This window comes from Crinia signifera, chromosome 4 (genome assembly GCF_055691185.1).
Source record: "Crinia signifera chromosome 4, ASM5569118v1, whole genome shotgun sequence".
Classification (NCBI taxonomy): Eukaryota; Metazoa; Chordata; class Amphibia; order Anura; family Myobatrachidae; genus Crinia; species Crinia signifera.
Genome location: NC_139220.1, coordinates 123244844 through 123260964, shown reverse-complemented (window position 1 = coordinate 123260964; position 16121 = coordinate 123244844). Strand labels below are relative to the sequence as shown.

The window sequence follows — 16121 nt, the reverse complement described above, 5'->3', positions numbered from 1 at the left end:
TCAGAACTGAACTGGTCCCTAAAAAAAATCAGTGTTTGAAATTTTCTTGAAAATTTGAGAATTTGCTATTCATATTTTAAGCCTCCTAGTGTCCAAAAAAATTAAAAGGAGGTTGAAATAATGATGGAAACATAAAGTATACATATGGTCTATGTTAGTTATTAACTATTTTGAGTGGTATGATTATTGTCTCACAAGCAGAAAATTTAACATTTTGCAAATTGCTAAATTTTCAATTTTTTTATGACATTTTGGTATTTTTCACAAAAAAACACAGACTGTATCGACCAAAATTTACCACTAACTTGAAGTACAATGTGTCACGAGAAAACAATCTCAAAATCACTGGGATAAGTAAAAGCAAAAAAAAGTTATCCCCACTTAAGTGATACATGTCAGATTTGAAAAAAAGGGCTCTGTCAGGAAGGCAAAAACAGGCTGCGTCGGTAAGGGGTTAAAGTAATAAATATGGCTTTATTGTAGCAATGTGTGCTAGAATTGCTCAAAATTGTAGAAAACACTCATTGTGCAATTAAAGATTCTATGTACACATTTTATTCTAAGAAAATACCTGGATGGTTATGAAGTACTTACGCACATGTCTTCACTGGCACTTTTATAAATCCCTTGTTAAACTTACAACATTGTTGTTAACTAATCTCTAGTTGATGGAAGTTTTATAGGTTTGTTTTAAAAAAAAAAAATGTCTGTTATCCAGTAACTGTTATGAATGACAAAATTGTTTGTGAATAAGTCCCATGAGGGCATTTTTTATAGGTCAGTATAAATTAGAAAAACAGAAACTTCTAGCCTCATTTTATATCCATTACTGTGATCTTTGCGTTTTGGGGCTTTTCACAGAAATAAAAAAATGAGCACATTATTTTTTGCTTCTTTTTTTCAGGCTGCAGTCTTCTTGTGGTCAGAGTTCCTTATTGCAAAGCATCACACTTTCCTGCTATTATAGCACGTTCAGTCTTTAAGTATTAATAATATTTTTTTCTAATATAGCTTTTTTTCTTTTGTTACGTAGGACACAAGGCGCTTTATAGTGGGCAAGTCTAGAATGATTTGTAGCCAATCAATCTAATCGTTCACACTGGAACATATTATTTAATTGAACCCTTGTTTGTTTATGTAATAGGCAGGGATGTAATAACAAATTCTCTGTGCATGGTGAGAGATTTTTTCTCTCGCCATGCACTCGCCCTGTTCCGGAGGGCTCGCTGCCACTCCTGCTCCCACTATTCAATGTGGTTAAGACTCGCCGCCACTCACGGCGAGTCTTAACCCCTGCAGCGGACGAGCGTCCGCGACAGGGAGCTGGCAGGGAGCCGGGGGACGGTGGCAGCCAGGGAGTTTAAAGTCTCCCTGGCTGCGCAAGAACATATGTGGAGGGGAGGAGGGCTCCCCGGGACCCAGGCAGCACAATCTGCCCCCCCCCTATAGCCAGCGGGGGACCCAGTATTCACTGCACCCGATCGTGCATATGTAATGATCGGGTGCAGTGAATATATGAATATCTAATGAGCGGCTCGAGAGCTCCGCCCCCCTGCTGGCTGCTCTGTGTAAAAAAAATAATAATTAATTTTTTTTATTAAATATATATTCTTGTGCTATAAGCACATGAATAAAAATAACATGCCCCTTCACAGAAAAAAAATCCTGACTTTTTTACACCAAAATTAAAAAAAAAAACCTTTTAGTTTAAAAGTTCACATTCCAGTTCTCCATGAAAAGATGGAGAATTGCTACACGGAGAGACACGGCGAAAATCACTTAAAAAGACGGCAAAAATATCACATTGAATAGGGTGGTTCACTTTTGGAGAGCAAAATGCTCCTTCCAACGCGAAAATAGCACAAACTCGCCATAAAACATGGCGAATTTTTCTCATTGAATACTGCCCTGTGAGGACAGTGTTGCATGTAATTAAGGCAGTTTCACATGGCAATACACTGTAAAGCCGGGCACATACTGGTGCTACAGAGATTTGCTCTGACATCCCATCAGCCCAGATCATCAATTCACACTAGAGGGATATTAATGGACGGAACGATCATTGTTCCATCTGATCATTTAACATTTTTAATAACAAGTTTTGATTTAATACTTTATGTCCTTTTTTTTCTTCTTTTAAATGTAACACAGGCTTGAAGAAAATTCTATGTTGGAAGTAAAAAGACATAAGAGTGAAGCTGAAGAGCGAAGAAATCGCCTCTCTGAGATGGAAAAGGAAATTAATTACCTTAACTCCGAACTGGAAGCTCAAAAAGAGGCGAATACCAGAGCTCCAACTGCAACTATGAAGAATCTAGTCGAACGTCTAAAAAACCAAGTGATCCACAAGGAAAAACAGCAAAAGGTATTTTATCTGATGATGAAAACTGGTTTGACATGGTTACAAATGAAAATCCTAATGTACTCTTCATGACAAAGCAAAAAGTTTAGTCTTTTCAAAATAGTTAGCATTGCTAAAGCTGAGAAAAACAATGTGATGATCCCTGTAATAGAACAAATACAAATAAAATGGATATAAAGAATATCCGATTCATTCCTCTCACTGAGAATGTAAAGGCACCCATTTTTGGCTGAGCAATGGATCAGACCCAGTTGCATAGAAGACAACTATGGGAACGTGGTATGTAATTTTCTAACCTGGTTCCAGGCCCCCCTAAGCCTCTGGACCTCATAGCAACAGCACCCTATAGTTGCATCCATGTGCTAATGTGATATACATATCATATCATGTGTTAATGTTATGTATATTTCACCATGCGCCTGCAACGGGTGCATGCACATAGTGGCTCTGAGGAAGCCAGAAAGGAGGCAGAAGTGCCAATAATATGTTATACAGAGGTTTTTGTGTTTATCTTCTTAAACATTTTCTTATATTTTTTAACCATGCTGCAGCATACTGTGCCAACTAGAACATGACCTAGAATCCCCTTTTTGAATAGTAATTTATACCACAGCAGCAGACACACACACGGAACAGGATGTGACGTTACAAATAAGGTATACATAAGAAGCCTAGTCCCTCTCCTCCTCACCCCTGAAGAAGTCTATATGATGAAATGCATTGGGTGCTGCCTTCTACCTCTAAATTAAGCAACCTCAGCATCTTTTTACAATATTCATGTACTGTATATCCGTGTGGGTGTGTGTGTGTTTATTTTTTACACTATTAATGGCAACCACAAATATTCATGGGTGACATTAGTTTGTCATGGCAAGTGTGCCAGTTCAAGGACACCTGCGACAATTTGCACCTGTGAACCACAGGAAGTGCTTTGCTTCTATTCGTGGGTTTGAATAGTTGCTCCCGTGATATGTGCATGTACATCACAAGGTGGACGAATTCTGCTACATCTTTATTTAATTTATTTATCTATGTACAGTATTTCTTATATTTTATTTAAAATTTTACTTAATTTTTTTTTTTTTTTTATATATGTGTGTGATTAAATTCTTTATATATATATATATATATATATAAATCGATTGCATGATATGTAAAATGGTTATGCAGTTGTTATAATACTATCTTATATATCTGTAGGTGGCCGCCTATAAAATTGTACTGTATCAATTCTTTTTTATATAAATAAATGAAAATCATTATTTAAAAACAGACTAAAATTGTTTATGTGAAGTGACTTCATCCATGGTGCAAATAGATATTTAAAAACAGCGCAGATACTCCATCTTTGTTTTTATACTGTCTCTATCCGTGTCTGTCTAGAACCTGTACCCTAAAAAGTCGGGCAATAGACAGATCAGGTGTATCCACACTGATACACATGGGAGAACTGCAAGCTAAAATATAGATTGACTAGATTTTAATATATTATAAGTTAAATAATTATTTTTTCTGTATTTGATACTAATTAGCGCCCAATCTTCCACTAATTTAGTGGTATCCCCTCTTTCTGTGTGTTATAAGCCTCCATTAGTGACTGGAATACGTCACCAAAAAGCGACATAGAAACAACTGATCGGTGGGTCTGCTAGCTGCGCGGTGCTTGGTGGGAAATACAGACGCCGTAACAGGCAACCCGCGAAGGTTCCTGGAAAACACAATACATACAAACATAATTAAAACCACAGAACATTATAAACAACATATACATATAGGCAGCCAAAGTACAATTACAAGGAATGCATTTAGATTGTAATGATGGCAAAACTTTGTGTCAACCATACATGCGATTTGCAAATGATTAAACAAACCACCTATTGCAGGCTACTAACAAACTCTTTATGTAGCCAATCACATAATATATTAGCGGCATACCATGAAACCCATTGGTGCAACATGAGGACACCGAACACGATTGTTGTAACACATATTGACAGATAGATTTTGAGAAGCATTATCACAAGAAAAAAAGGAAAAAACATGTTATGCGATACGTCACAAGAATAATTCCTCATGAAGACCCATGTAATAAGTAAATAAACCAAACGCCTGACGCAAGCTTTTAACTAGAAATTTAAAGGGACCATACACATATTTAATTGTACCGATCTATAAGAAGCACTGGAGCCCCAGATTCTCATTTAAACCTTTCAGGGATAGTGTATTTAAATTAAAAATCCACCTACATTCCATTTGTAAGAGATTCTTGTTGCGGTTTCCTCCTCTCAATGAAGATGGTACTTGGTCTATGATCATTGACCGCATACTGGCCACACTGTGGCCCAGTTTGATACAGTGTCTTGTGACCGGTTGGTCGCTATGGCCACTATGCTGGGCCATACGCTCTTTAAAAGAACGCTGTGTTTTCCCAACATACAGTAGGTCAAGCCACACGGACATGTGAGAGTGTAAACTACATGAGTAGAATGACAAGATAATGGATGGCATATCTTAATTTTTTTGCCCGAATGTGGATGATTAAACGTGCTGCCCACTGTCATGGACCGGCACGTAAGGCATCCTAAACATCAGAAGCATCCATTCTTCCTACCTAAAAATTTAGTCCCTTGGGGTTTGTCCCATCCACTAATATCTAATTTAACTACATAGTCACGGATATTTTTACCACGTGTGTAGCTAGGGAGTAGCCAGTATGCGGTCAATAATCATATACCAAGTACCATCTTCATTGAGAGGGGGAAACCTACTTGAATCGGTCTATCCAGTGGTGCATAGGGCATTAAATCACCATTGTTTTGCAAGTTTTGATCTGAATTCAGCTTCAGGATGAACTTTAGAAGAAATGTTTGGAGGTCGAACATATATCTCATGATGTCCCTTGAGGAAGTTAATTTATATCTTAGTGTCATCCATGAGAAACTGTAGATAATCTCATTGAAGTAAAACACTGATCTGTAAGTTAGTAGATGTGTTAGTATTTTATTATCCTATGGGGCTGGTTTAGCAAAGTACTTTATCACTGCATATAATAAATTATGCTACATTGTGTTTTGACAGTTGGGAGCTGATTAGCTGGAGCACCATTTAACATACAAGTGTCCAGGCAAGCAGCAACAATTGGAGTCATCAAAAATGCATCACCAAACACATTATAAATACAGGAATTAGAAGACCAAATAAACCCCTTAGTCACGCTTTCTCTTTCCATGGTTTGCATGTAAATATTGAAAAAAAATAAAAAATTTGGGTACTTGTTTTCTAGCACGGCGCCCAATGTTTTGATCGTAGTACATTTTATACAATCGCATCGCATGCAATATAGCGGCATGCGATTCGATTTAAATTTTTGTACAAGCACCCTGATGGGTGCTTTCAATGTTAAATGCACCCCCATTGGCAACGCCACCCCCACTATCAACGCCAACCTTAAGCGTGGTGAGCGTCGGCGGTATGCGTCCTCCGACCTTTTCATATCCCCACTATCCACGTCGGCGTGGAGTTGATTTTAGATAGTGTGGCGAGCGCAGCGAGGGGACACGGATTACTTTACATGTATTCCACGTCCCCTCGCAGGGCTTGCTGCGCTCACCATGTTTCAGGCTCGGTGGCTCGCTGCGCTCGCCAGACTATCTAAAATACACTCCACACCAACGTGGATAGTAGGGGTATGAATAGGTCGGAGGACTCGTGCCGACTCGCTGCGCTCACCACGCTTCGGGTTGGAGTTGATAGTGGGGTGGCGTTGACAATGGGGGTGCATTTAACATTGTCAGCACTCCTGTTAATTTTAACATGAATATCGCATCGCAGGCATCGCAAACCACTAAGTATGGTATGCGATGGGCGCCGTGCTAGGAAGTACCAAAATTTGTATTAAAATACAACAATAAGCGGTATGAAGAGCCAAAACAAAGTGTTAATGCATATAGTTCCAAATAATAGTACGTGTATACCAGTATACACATACACCAATACATAATTGGACTCATACAGACCTTTTTTGTTTAGTTTATGAACAGTATTATACTACAAAATGTGGAAATATTTAGTATTTTAGTTTAAATGTTACACTGTATTTGTGTGTGTTCCATTTATTTTCCTATTGTTGTGATCATAATTGGAATCCACGTACTATTGTTTTGCACTATATGCATTAACACCTTGTTCTGGCACTTCATGCTGTTTTTTTGCTATATTTGAATACATATTTATTTTTTTCAATATTTACAAGCAAACTACGGAAAGCTTGACTATGGGGTTTTTCATCTCCATTGTAGGTATACATGGTGTCTTGTGTTCCAACGTAAAATATAAGCAACGCTGTGTGGTGAGTGTTCTCTGCAATCTAGCATCACTCAGAACAGTTCTCTACACACATCGCTAGGTGTGTAGGCCCCATTAGCAATAAACACTATATCTAAAATTTCAATACATGTTTCTAATCACTAGAAAATGTATATATGAAAAGATGTTCTGTCCTTTATTGTAATGGGTGCCGGACATCCCGACATCGGGCTAATGACTGTCTGGATCCCGACTGTCGGGTCCATATACAACACCCTAGAAAAAATTACCACTAGGCGCTCTGGATGTAGGAAATGAATCAATTACATATACAAATATATAAAAGACTTTATTATAGAAAATAAAGTATAATAAACATAAAAATAAACCTTAAAAGAAAAAAATGTATAAAGAAAAAATATTAAAATAAATAAAATAGATCTGCTCAATTGAACATAATATTATGCACTGTAATAAACATCAGAGGTGCACATAAATAATTGATGTCAAATTTCCGCCTGATGTTAATCCCACATTTGGGCAATTTGGTCAAATGCAGACCTTTGGTTTAGTATAGAGACTCGGTGGTCCACTTTAGGAAGTTAATATCCACACTGTGGGGTAATTCACACTTGTGGTTCTGGAGTCCCAAGACAGTCCCTTATACTGAATAAGTGGCAAATAACAAGGAACAGTTTGTAATTGATGCTCACTTACGTGTGCAGATGCGTGCCTTCCCTATAATGCGGGTGGCTCGATGTCCAAGGCTTGTTGGATTGGCGCTTGGATGGAATAGCTGGCTGGCACACTGTAGGTAGGTGAGCAGTGTGCTCCGTAATCTATGCTGCGTCTCCCTGCTGAGCCGCCGGAATATGTGACCGGGTCAGGCTGTTAAAGCATGATGGGGAGATGAGACTGTGATGAGCCGGGCAGGAGACCGTGTGGAGGCCGAATATCAGCGCCTGCCGTGATGGATGTACGCCGCTGGGGGTTTGCTGGGTGCAGTGTGCATGATGTACCAGTTCCCCTGCACTTGTTGAGACCGAAGCTTGTGGGTCCATAAAAGACGCGTTTCGCCGCACACTGGGTGGCTTTATGAATTGGAATGACTGACCACCTGTCTTTGCTCTTATTTGTATCCGTTCTGGGTCATTGCAGGTGTTTATAATTAGGCTGGAGCCAATCATGAGCTTTCAGGTTTAGCATTACCTTTAGGCTTGTGACATTTGTATTTTGTTTTATCTTTATAAACTGTGCATTTCTAACTATATTCTTTCACATTTATCAATTATTATTTACACTGACAGGTATTTAGGATGTAATAAGGAATGGCATGTTAAATGTTGGTTTTAAATAAAAATTAAAGTGGTGTGATGAAGTTCTAGCGTTTTTATGCAACTATAGTAAAGTGTTTCACTAAGAGGTCTGAAATATTGTAGTTCATGTTTTCAGGGCTATATAATTTAATACAAAAATAAATCCTTTTAGGCATGTGGACCACTTTCTTGAATGTACTGTATTCTTTTCCAGGCTTTAAGTAAAGCTCTTCTGGCTTTAAGGGCAGAAATGACAGCTCATGCTGAACAGCAGATTATTTCTGTGGCTGCGCAAAAGGAGGAAAATTTAAACATTCAGCAGATTGTTGACCGACAGACCAAAGATTTAAAGGTGAGTGTGGTCATTTTTAATTATTTTTAATATTTAGCATATATATATATTTATATTTTAAGTAGGCATTGATTGGGAAAAATGGCAAACTTTTTTTTTGTTTGTTTTTTTTTGGTTGTGCTTTCTTAAAGCATCAGTTGTGGACTATGGGCCATTCTGTCCCGATCGCAGGGCAAATTTGTTCTCTTGAGTCCCGTTGCAGGTGGGGCAAATGTAACATGTGCAGGGAGAGTTATATTTGTGTGAGATATTTTGTTTCTGTGCAGGGTAAATACTGGCTGCTTTATTTTTACATCGCAATTTAGACTTCTGTTTCAAGACACCTCACCCAAATCTAACTCTCTGCACCTGTTACTTTTCCCCACATGCAGTGCACATATGGTCTTGCCCTGCCATCAAGTCTGAATTCGGCCCTATGCGGCAGATGTATTAAGCCTGGAGAAGAGATGAACTGGAGAAAAAGTGAAAGGAGATAAAGCACCAACCAATCAACTCCCAACTGTCATTTTCAAACATGGTTCATTGGCTGGGGCTTTATCTCCTTTCACTGGAGATATGTTATGGCTGCGGATATTGGCTATTCTTAACTTATCATTATTTTAATATTATTTTATTGTAATTGAATGTATCTCATCCTCTTTGTGCGGCCAGCACGTCAGTATGTCCCCATGCATCACTTTCTGGCCCCAGGCTAGAAAACTGGGGAAGCAGATTTCACTTTGTGTAATAGGCCTTTTATCCAGTTTAATCAGGAAAAAGGGTACTTATGTACTAACTGGGCTGCCGATTTTGAAATCGGGTCCATAGCATCGCATCCGACCATATCGCATGCGATGCGATGCGATGGACCCTATTTTTCCATAGGATTCAATGTTAAAATGGACTGAGTCCATTTTAACATGGAATTCAATGGGAAAAAGGGTCCTTTTCATACCCCTACTATCCAAGTGGGTATGGAGTTGTATATAAACCTGTAGCGAGCCACCAAGCCCGAAGCGTGGCGAGCGAAGCGTGGCGAGCGAAGCGAGCCCCGCGAGGGGACGGTATTCTGTGTCCGGACACAGAATACCGTCCCCTCGCGGGGCGCGCTTCGCTCGCCAAGTGGTCTTGAAAAAGCCTTATTAGGTGAAACGCGCGTCGAGCTGTTAGAGCCCGACCTCTAGCTGCACTATATGATAAAAATAACAATGATATAGAAATGTATATGATTTGAATTCAGAAAATTTAGAGGTGTGTGTGTGTGTGTGGGGACAACCAGCGGGGATACTCACTAAAAGTGGGGAAAGCAATTATTGTTTAAACACAAATAAATGTGTACACTAATATAAAACGCACTATTTACCCAGAGTGGGAACGCAGCCTATGAATGTACATAGAAGCAAACCAGTGCGCACACATATAAAAAGTAAAAAGTGCCACCCACCCAAAGCGGGTAAAGGAGAGTTTTTTTGAATGCACATATAAGCCAACGAATGCACATATAATAAACCTGTGTAAATACACAGGGAATTAATATTAACCCTTACGCGCACATAAAGGGACATCATATCGCTGGATGTATCACTATTTGTAAAGTAACAAACTCACAAACAATAGTATCGATATAAACACTCTCCAAAGCAGGAGATTGTAGCAAAGCTCCAATTATTGACAGGAGATGCCTGTTGCAATTAAATGATACAAATGTGGTAATAAAAACAAAACCTATAAGACCAACACTGAATATACCAGCAAAATCTACAAATGAGCGCTGAATAAACATCTCAATACAATGTGTAAATAAAGAGAGAATAAATGCATGTGTAACTCTAGTGGGAGAATCACTGTAAAGAAACCCCAAATAAATTTTCAATTAAAAACTGCAACAGAGCTCCAACTGTCGGTCCAGGCAGGGACCCTTGCTGCAGTGTAGAAAAAACACATTGAGGTGAACAGTGATAGACCAACTAAGAAACCGTGCAACTCTATAAATATTAAAATCAAAATTCAAAGGCGATATGTGCAAATAAAAACTATACACAGAAAACTTTTTCTTCTAAAAAACCTTTTGAACCAAAAACCCCGACATAATAATCACTAGCTGGGGCAAACACAACCTCTAGGCTTGGAGGAAGTGGTATAACCTCAAAATTTGAGGGGAAACAATAAACCCAACACACACCTTTTTCTGGAAAAAGGAATATGCTGAACTAAACGCCAATAAATTTGGCAATAGTAATAATCAACATATATCCCCATATAAAATACATCTGAATAGGCAACCGGGCTAAAGCCAAATATAGGCAAGAGTGCACAGACACGATAAGACCCAGGGAAGACCTTCAGTAAAACTATATTATTGAAAACATCAAATTAAGTGCAGCAGACCACGGGCTCTGACATTCTTTTGTTTTAAATACTTTATTTCTCTACACTTTCTCATTTCATTTCTTTGTATGAGCACCATGTCTAAATGTATATGATTTTAACCCCTTCACGACATATGACGTATATATACGTCATATGTCGGTTGCGGGGGAATCAAGCCAGCTCACGGAGTGAGCTGGCTTGAAAGAGAGCAGGTAATGGCTGTATATTACAGCCAGGTCCCTGCTCTCACGGCCACGAGCGGCGAGTTCGCCGATCGTGGCCGTTTAACCCTTTAAGCACCGCGGGCAAAGCGCCCGCAGTGCTTAAATAGCTGATCGGAGGGGGGGCGCCCCCCTCCGGCGCCGATCGGGGCCCCCCGCAGCGAGATCGAAGGGTGCCGATCGGTTGCCATGGTAGCCAGGGGTCTAATGTAGACCCCTGTGCTGGCCGTGTATGCGTACCTATTACATCCTGCCTCAATAGGAAGTGCATAAAATCACTACGTTCAGCCATAGAGCTCTATGGCTGAACCTAGTACAGGCGATCGCGCCCCCTAGTGGTCAAGTACACTAGGGGGCCTTGTAGTAAAAGTAAAAAAAAAAATAAAGTTTAAAAATAAAAAAAAAATAAAAAAATATTAAAAGTTCAAATCACCCCCCTTTCCCCATTTCCCAAATAAAAAAAAATAAAAAATAAAAAAAATAAACATATTTGGTATCGCCGCGTTCCTAAAAGTCCGATCTATTAAAATATAACATTAGTTATCCCGCACGGTTAAAGGCGTAAACGGAAAATAATCCCCAACGCCAAAACTACGTTTTTTGGTCGCATCGCGTACCCAAAAAAAAATAACTAAAAGAGATCAGAAAGTCGCCCATATCCCATAATGGTATTAATTAAAAAGTACACTTCAGCCCGCAAAAAATGAGCCCTCACCCAGGTCCGTAGGTGGAAAAATAAAAAAGTTATAAGCCGCAGAACATGGCGACGCAACGCAAATTAGAAAAACCGTAAAAGTTGCGATTTTTTTTTTAGTGGTAAAACATAACGAAAACTATATAAGTTTGGTATCACCAGAATCGTAACGACCCATAGAATAAAGATAACCCATCATTGTAAACGAACTATGAACTCCAAAAAAACCGTAACCAGCGCAAAATTGTGCAATGGCGTTTTTTTTTTTTTTTACCCCACATTGAATTATTTCCTGATTCCCCAGAATATTATACGGTATAGTAAATGGTACCATTACAAAGTACAACTTGTCCCGCAAAAAAAAAGCCCTCGTGTCTATATAGCCAGAAAATTAAAAAAGTTACGCTTATTTGAACGCAAGGAGGAAAAAAAAAAAAAAATTACCTTAAAAGGCAATGTCGTGAAGGGGTTAACCCTATATTTCACCTAGATAACCTAATCCTCTTTTGTTCCTAAGAATATAAAGGAATAAAAACAAAGGGGAAACCTTTTTTAAAAGCAAGTTTATTAAAAGTTAAATTTTATCTCATATTCATTATTACAATACAGTAAAAAATATCAAAATATACAGTGTGCACTCAAACAGCGTAACCTCTTTTTCCGGCACGAACTCTTTGTGCTACCACAGTTTTCTGTATATCCTAGTTACCCTAAGTGGCACCCCCGCATGTGAATCAAAAATAGCGGGCAACACGGGTCCATAAATAAAAGTATTGACGACCCACTAAGAGTGTGCAGACAAAATTCCCTACCCGTCCTCTCCCCATCATTTATTTGTTTCATGGGAACACCATGAAATGGTGGGCGTGACCATAGCCCGCTGTCCCATGCCCCCCACTCGCACTGCTGTGTGCAAGTGGCCGGGGAATAATCAATTCTTATAATTACTTATGCACATGCGTAAGTAAGGGGAGCAAATCAAGTAGAATAACCTCCTTAGTCGCATACAGATGCACAAGTGTGTAATATGAATTAAATCAGTGCAGTCTCATGAAGTGAGTTTGGTGCATAATATTGCATTTAAGACACTCCTGCCATAAAGGTGCTTGGCACAAGCAGAGTTGCACACTGAGAAGGTGTTCTTGGCACAAATGCACCAATAGTGCATGAGGACACACTTGCAGTGATCATTTAGGTAGTACATTCCGTAAAGTGATAGCTAGACTTATTGGGGCAGATGCATCATAGCAGCGCTTATCGCGCCGCTATGATACTTCCTGCTTCGCCTCAATAGCAAGGCGAAGCAGGAAGGGACATCGACAAGATGTATTAACATCTTGTCTGCCGAAGCGGGGGAGCGTTAACTCCCCCCTTCGGCGATGTCCCTTTCTGGAGATAGCGCATCAGTTAATACTGATGCGCTATCTCCTGTCCCCCGGCCGGCCGCACTGGGCATGCGCGAGATCTCACAAAAACCGCGAGATCTCCAGCGCAGCCCAAGCCAGATGCAGGGCTAGCGTTGTCCCCATAGTGGGGGATAGGACAACGCTAGCCCTGAGCTGGCGAAGCGGCCGAGGCGAATTAACGCCTTGAAGGCTGTTAATACATCGCCCCGGCCGTTAATCCCTGGGGGGGATTGCAGGGACAGCCCTGCCGAGCGTAACTCGGCGGGCTGTCACTAGCGCACGTTAGGTGCGCTAGTAATACATTAGGGACAGACGTAATCCCCCCCAGTTAACCAGCGTTAAGTGCATTTTTGCACTTAACGCTGGTTAATACATCTGCCCCAGTGTGTGCTATGGAGAATGCCGCCACAGGTTCACTTTGGAAGGTTTAATAAATCTTCCCTTCATCGCTTAAATCGGAGCCCTTTTGATCTCTAGCGTTTTTTTTTTTTTAGGTTTTCATAAAGCATGCATTTGAATTTATAATTTCTGTTTTGGGGTCCATGGACACATGGAAAAGGTGAATCCTATGATCCTCAACTCTGTCAAATGTTATGATGATCTGTAATCTTGATTGGCTGGGGACTCTGTATATCATAAACTGATTTTTCATTCTAACCTATATAATTAATAGGTGATTATATAACAGTATGGTTGATTTAGAGGGTAGTTATTTATTGAAGTTTATTTTTCAATAACATCTATCAGAAAAATTATATTGTAGTTGAAAAATTACCTTTTGATTATATTAATTTCATATTTTAATAGTTTGTAATGTCGGTTTAGACTGCAGATGTAGTGCGATTCATCTATTCCCATGAATAATTATTTCCACATGCCCCACTCAATCACCTGTAGAGCAATTCGACAATATTGTCACCGCCACCTCTACGACTCTACTATGCACCATTGTGTGTAGCTGATGCTGTGGGACACCCCCTTCTCCTCCCAATGCCTGTGGATGAGGTAAAAAAGTGACTGGACATGGAGGTGAATGAGTTGCATAGGGAGTCAATGTACAGATTATTATTAATAAGAACGTACTTTATTTTTATTTTAGCCAAATATGTACTGTATAGATATATAGTTGAATAGCAGTATTGTAAGAACTACTATGCTGTAAACACTAAGGCAATTCTCATACTTTAACCCCCCCCCCTCCTTTTTTTTATGGTGGATTAAGAGTGGGGATCATCCACCAAATATGGCTTGAGGTGGTCAAGTTCCATGGGTGGTCACAGTAATCCATGTATAAGCATTTATATGGCGTTATATTCCTTTTTATATTAACACCTGACTGAAGTGGTGCAATTTTGACTTTCCTTGTGTGCCAATATATTGCTGTGCCAGCAGTGTAACACATTCATACATTTATTACATTAGGGTGTACACACCAAATCTTCCTTTTTTGCGTATTATATACATATAATTCTTCTACTTGTAATATGCAATGCAAGAAGGAATACCATAATGCTTCACCATGGTCATTGCTGATGGTTAGGTCTGGCGCTGGAAGGCATTATTGTCTGGAGATGGCAGAGATGGTGTATGGACAATGCTAGAAGGCTTGGTCCATCTCATTAAGCAGTGAGATGCTGCAGACTATTAATCTCGGGCTGTAGTGTTGAGGCTCTTGTAGGCTGGAACAGGGACTGGACTTGGAGACCGGAACTGGAGAGGGGAGCTTTCGCTTGTTGAGTTGGCAAATACAGTTAGCAGTGTGCTGTAGAAGGTTCTCGATTCAAATGCATCATGGCATGCCGCAAGTATTCATACATGGGCTGGGTGCTATTGAAATTCATTTGGATGCCTTGGTCATGTGCATGCCAGTTCCCATTCATCTGTGATTAAATGCATCTCGCTATGCTGTGCTTTCTGTAAACCTATGCATTGAAGCAAAGATGTTCCACTAAGATGAATTTTGTTATGTTCCTATCTGTATTATTTATGTTTGTTTAAAAAAAAATATATTTTTCAGAATAGATGATCAGTGTATTTTTTCAATTATTTAAATTCATATAACTGCAAGTCGCACAATTATCAGAAATCATAAAAGTCATTGCAGTTAATGTTGAGGTCTTGGCATGTTATTACTTTCTTGTTTACAAGGTAATTGCAGTTTGTCTTGCAATTATGTCATGATACTACATCGTATTTAGATATTATTTTGCCACTTGACACCATATTGATCTTTAAATCAATAAGGTAGCCAGGGGTGACCATTTCAGTAACCTATGTTGTCTGGCTTGTTTTATTGATATTCTTTTCATGGATACAAGACTTAAATAATTCATTTGAAGCAAATCCTCTCATTAAGCATCTCCTTGCAAATTATGTCCCATGGTGCTTGGGTTGGTTGCAAATGAAAATTGTAACATTATCCTTTCTTAACTTTAAAAGCTGATTACAGTTTTAATCCAAAACCTAATTCCTTTGTGGTATTTTAAGGAGACAAATTTAATTGTAAAGAGACATGATATTATCGTTACAGGCACGAATTGAAGATTTAAATGAGCAACAGCTAAAGCTTAAAGAGGCATTGAAAAATGGCAAGAGTAGGGAGAATAACCTCGCAGAAGACCTTGGAAACCTAAACCAGGAGCTGAGAGAGAAACAAAAAATGCTTAATAAACTACAAAAAGAAAAAGATGATGTAGATAAGGAAAATGAGGAATTGAAAAAAAGGCTAAAACGGCTGACAAGTATACAGGTAATGGAATATTGCTATAATATATTTTTTCTATGCCATGAGAAAAAAATTAATGTAGCTATCTATGCTCTCTATCTATAATCTAGTGTCTGTGTGTCTCTGAAACACTGTCATCGGTTGGCAGCGAATGAAACTATATCATTTTCTCTCACCCATAATCTCTTCTAGTCCAGTGATTTTCAACTTGCAACACACCACTGAATACTTTTAAATTGCCATGGCACACCAACAGTTCTTTAAAGTAAAAGCACCACACACACTGGCTCCCAATAGGGGGAAAAAAAGCACTGGCTCTGACAGTAATACTAATTTGAACCACAGTAATCAAACAATCAAAATCAAACTGTATACAAACAGTATATTCCAC

The 16121-nt window shown here is 39.1% G+C and overlaps 1 protein-coding gene across 2 annotated transcripts in view; it reads left to right on the top strand.

Moving 5' to 3' along the window:
- The window catches only part of CEP290 (centrosomal protein 290), a 221073-nt gene that overhangs the window by 164442 nt on the left and 40510 nt on the right, over positions 1–16121 (top strand). For both annotated transcript variants that reach the window (XM_083182358.1, XM_083182357.1), the window contains exons 37-39: positions 2152–2365; positions 8198–8335; positions 15536–15754. In XM_083182358.1, coding sequence (XP_083038484.1) covers positions 2152–2365; positions 8198–8335; positions 15536–15754 — 571 coding nt within the window. The remainder of the gene's footprint in view (positions 1–2151; positions 2366–8197; positions 8336–15535; positions 15755–16121) is intronic.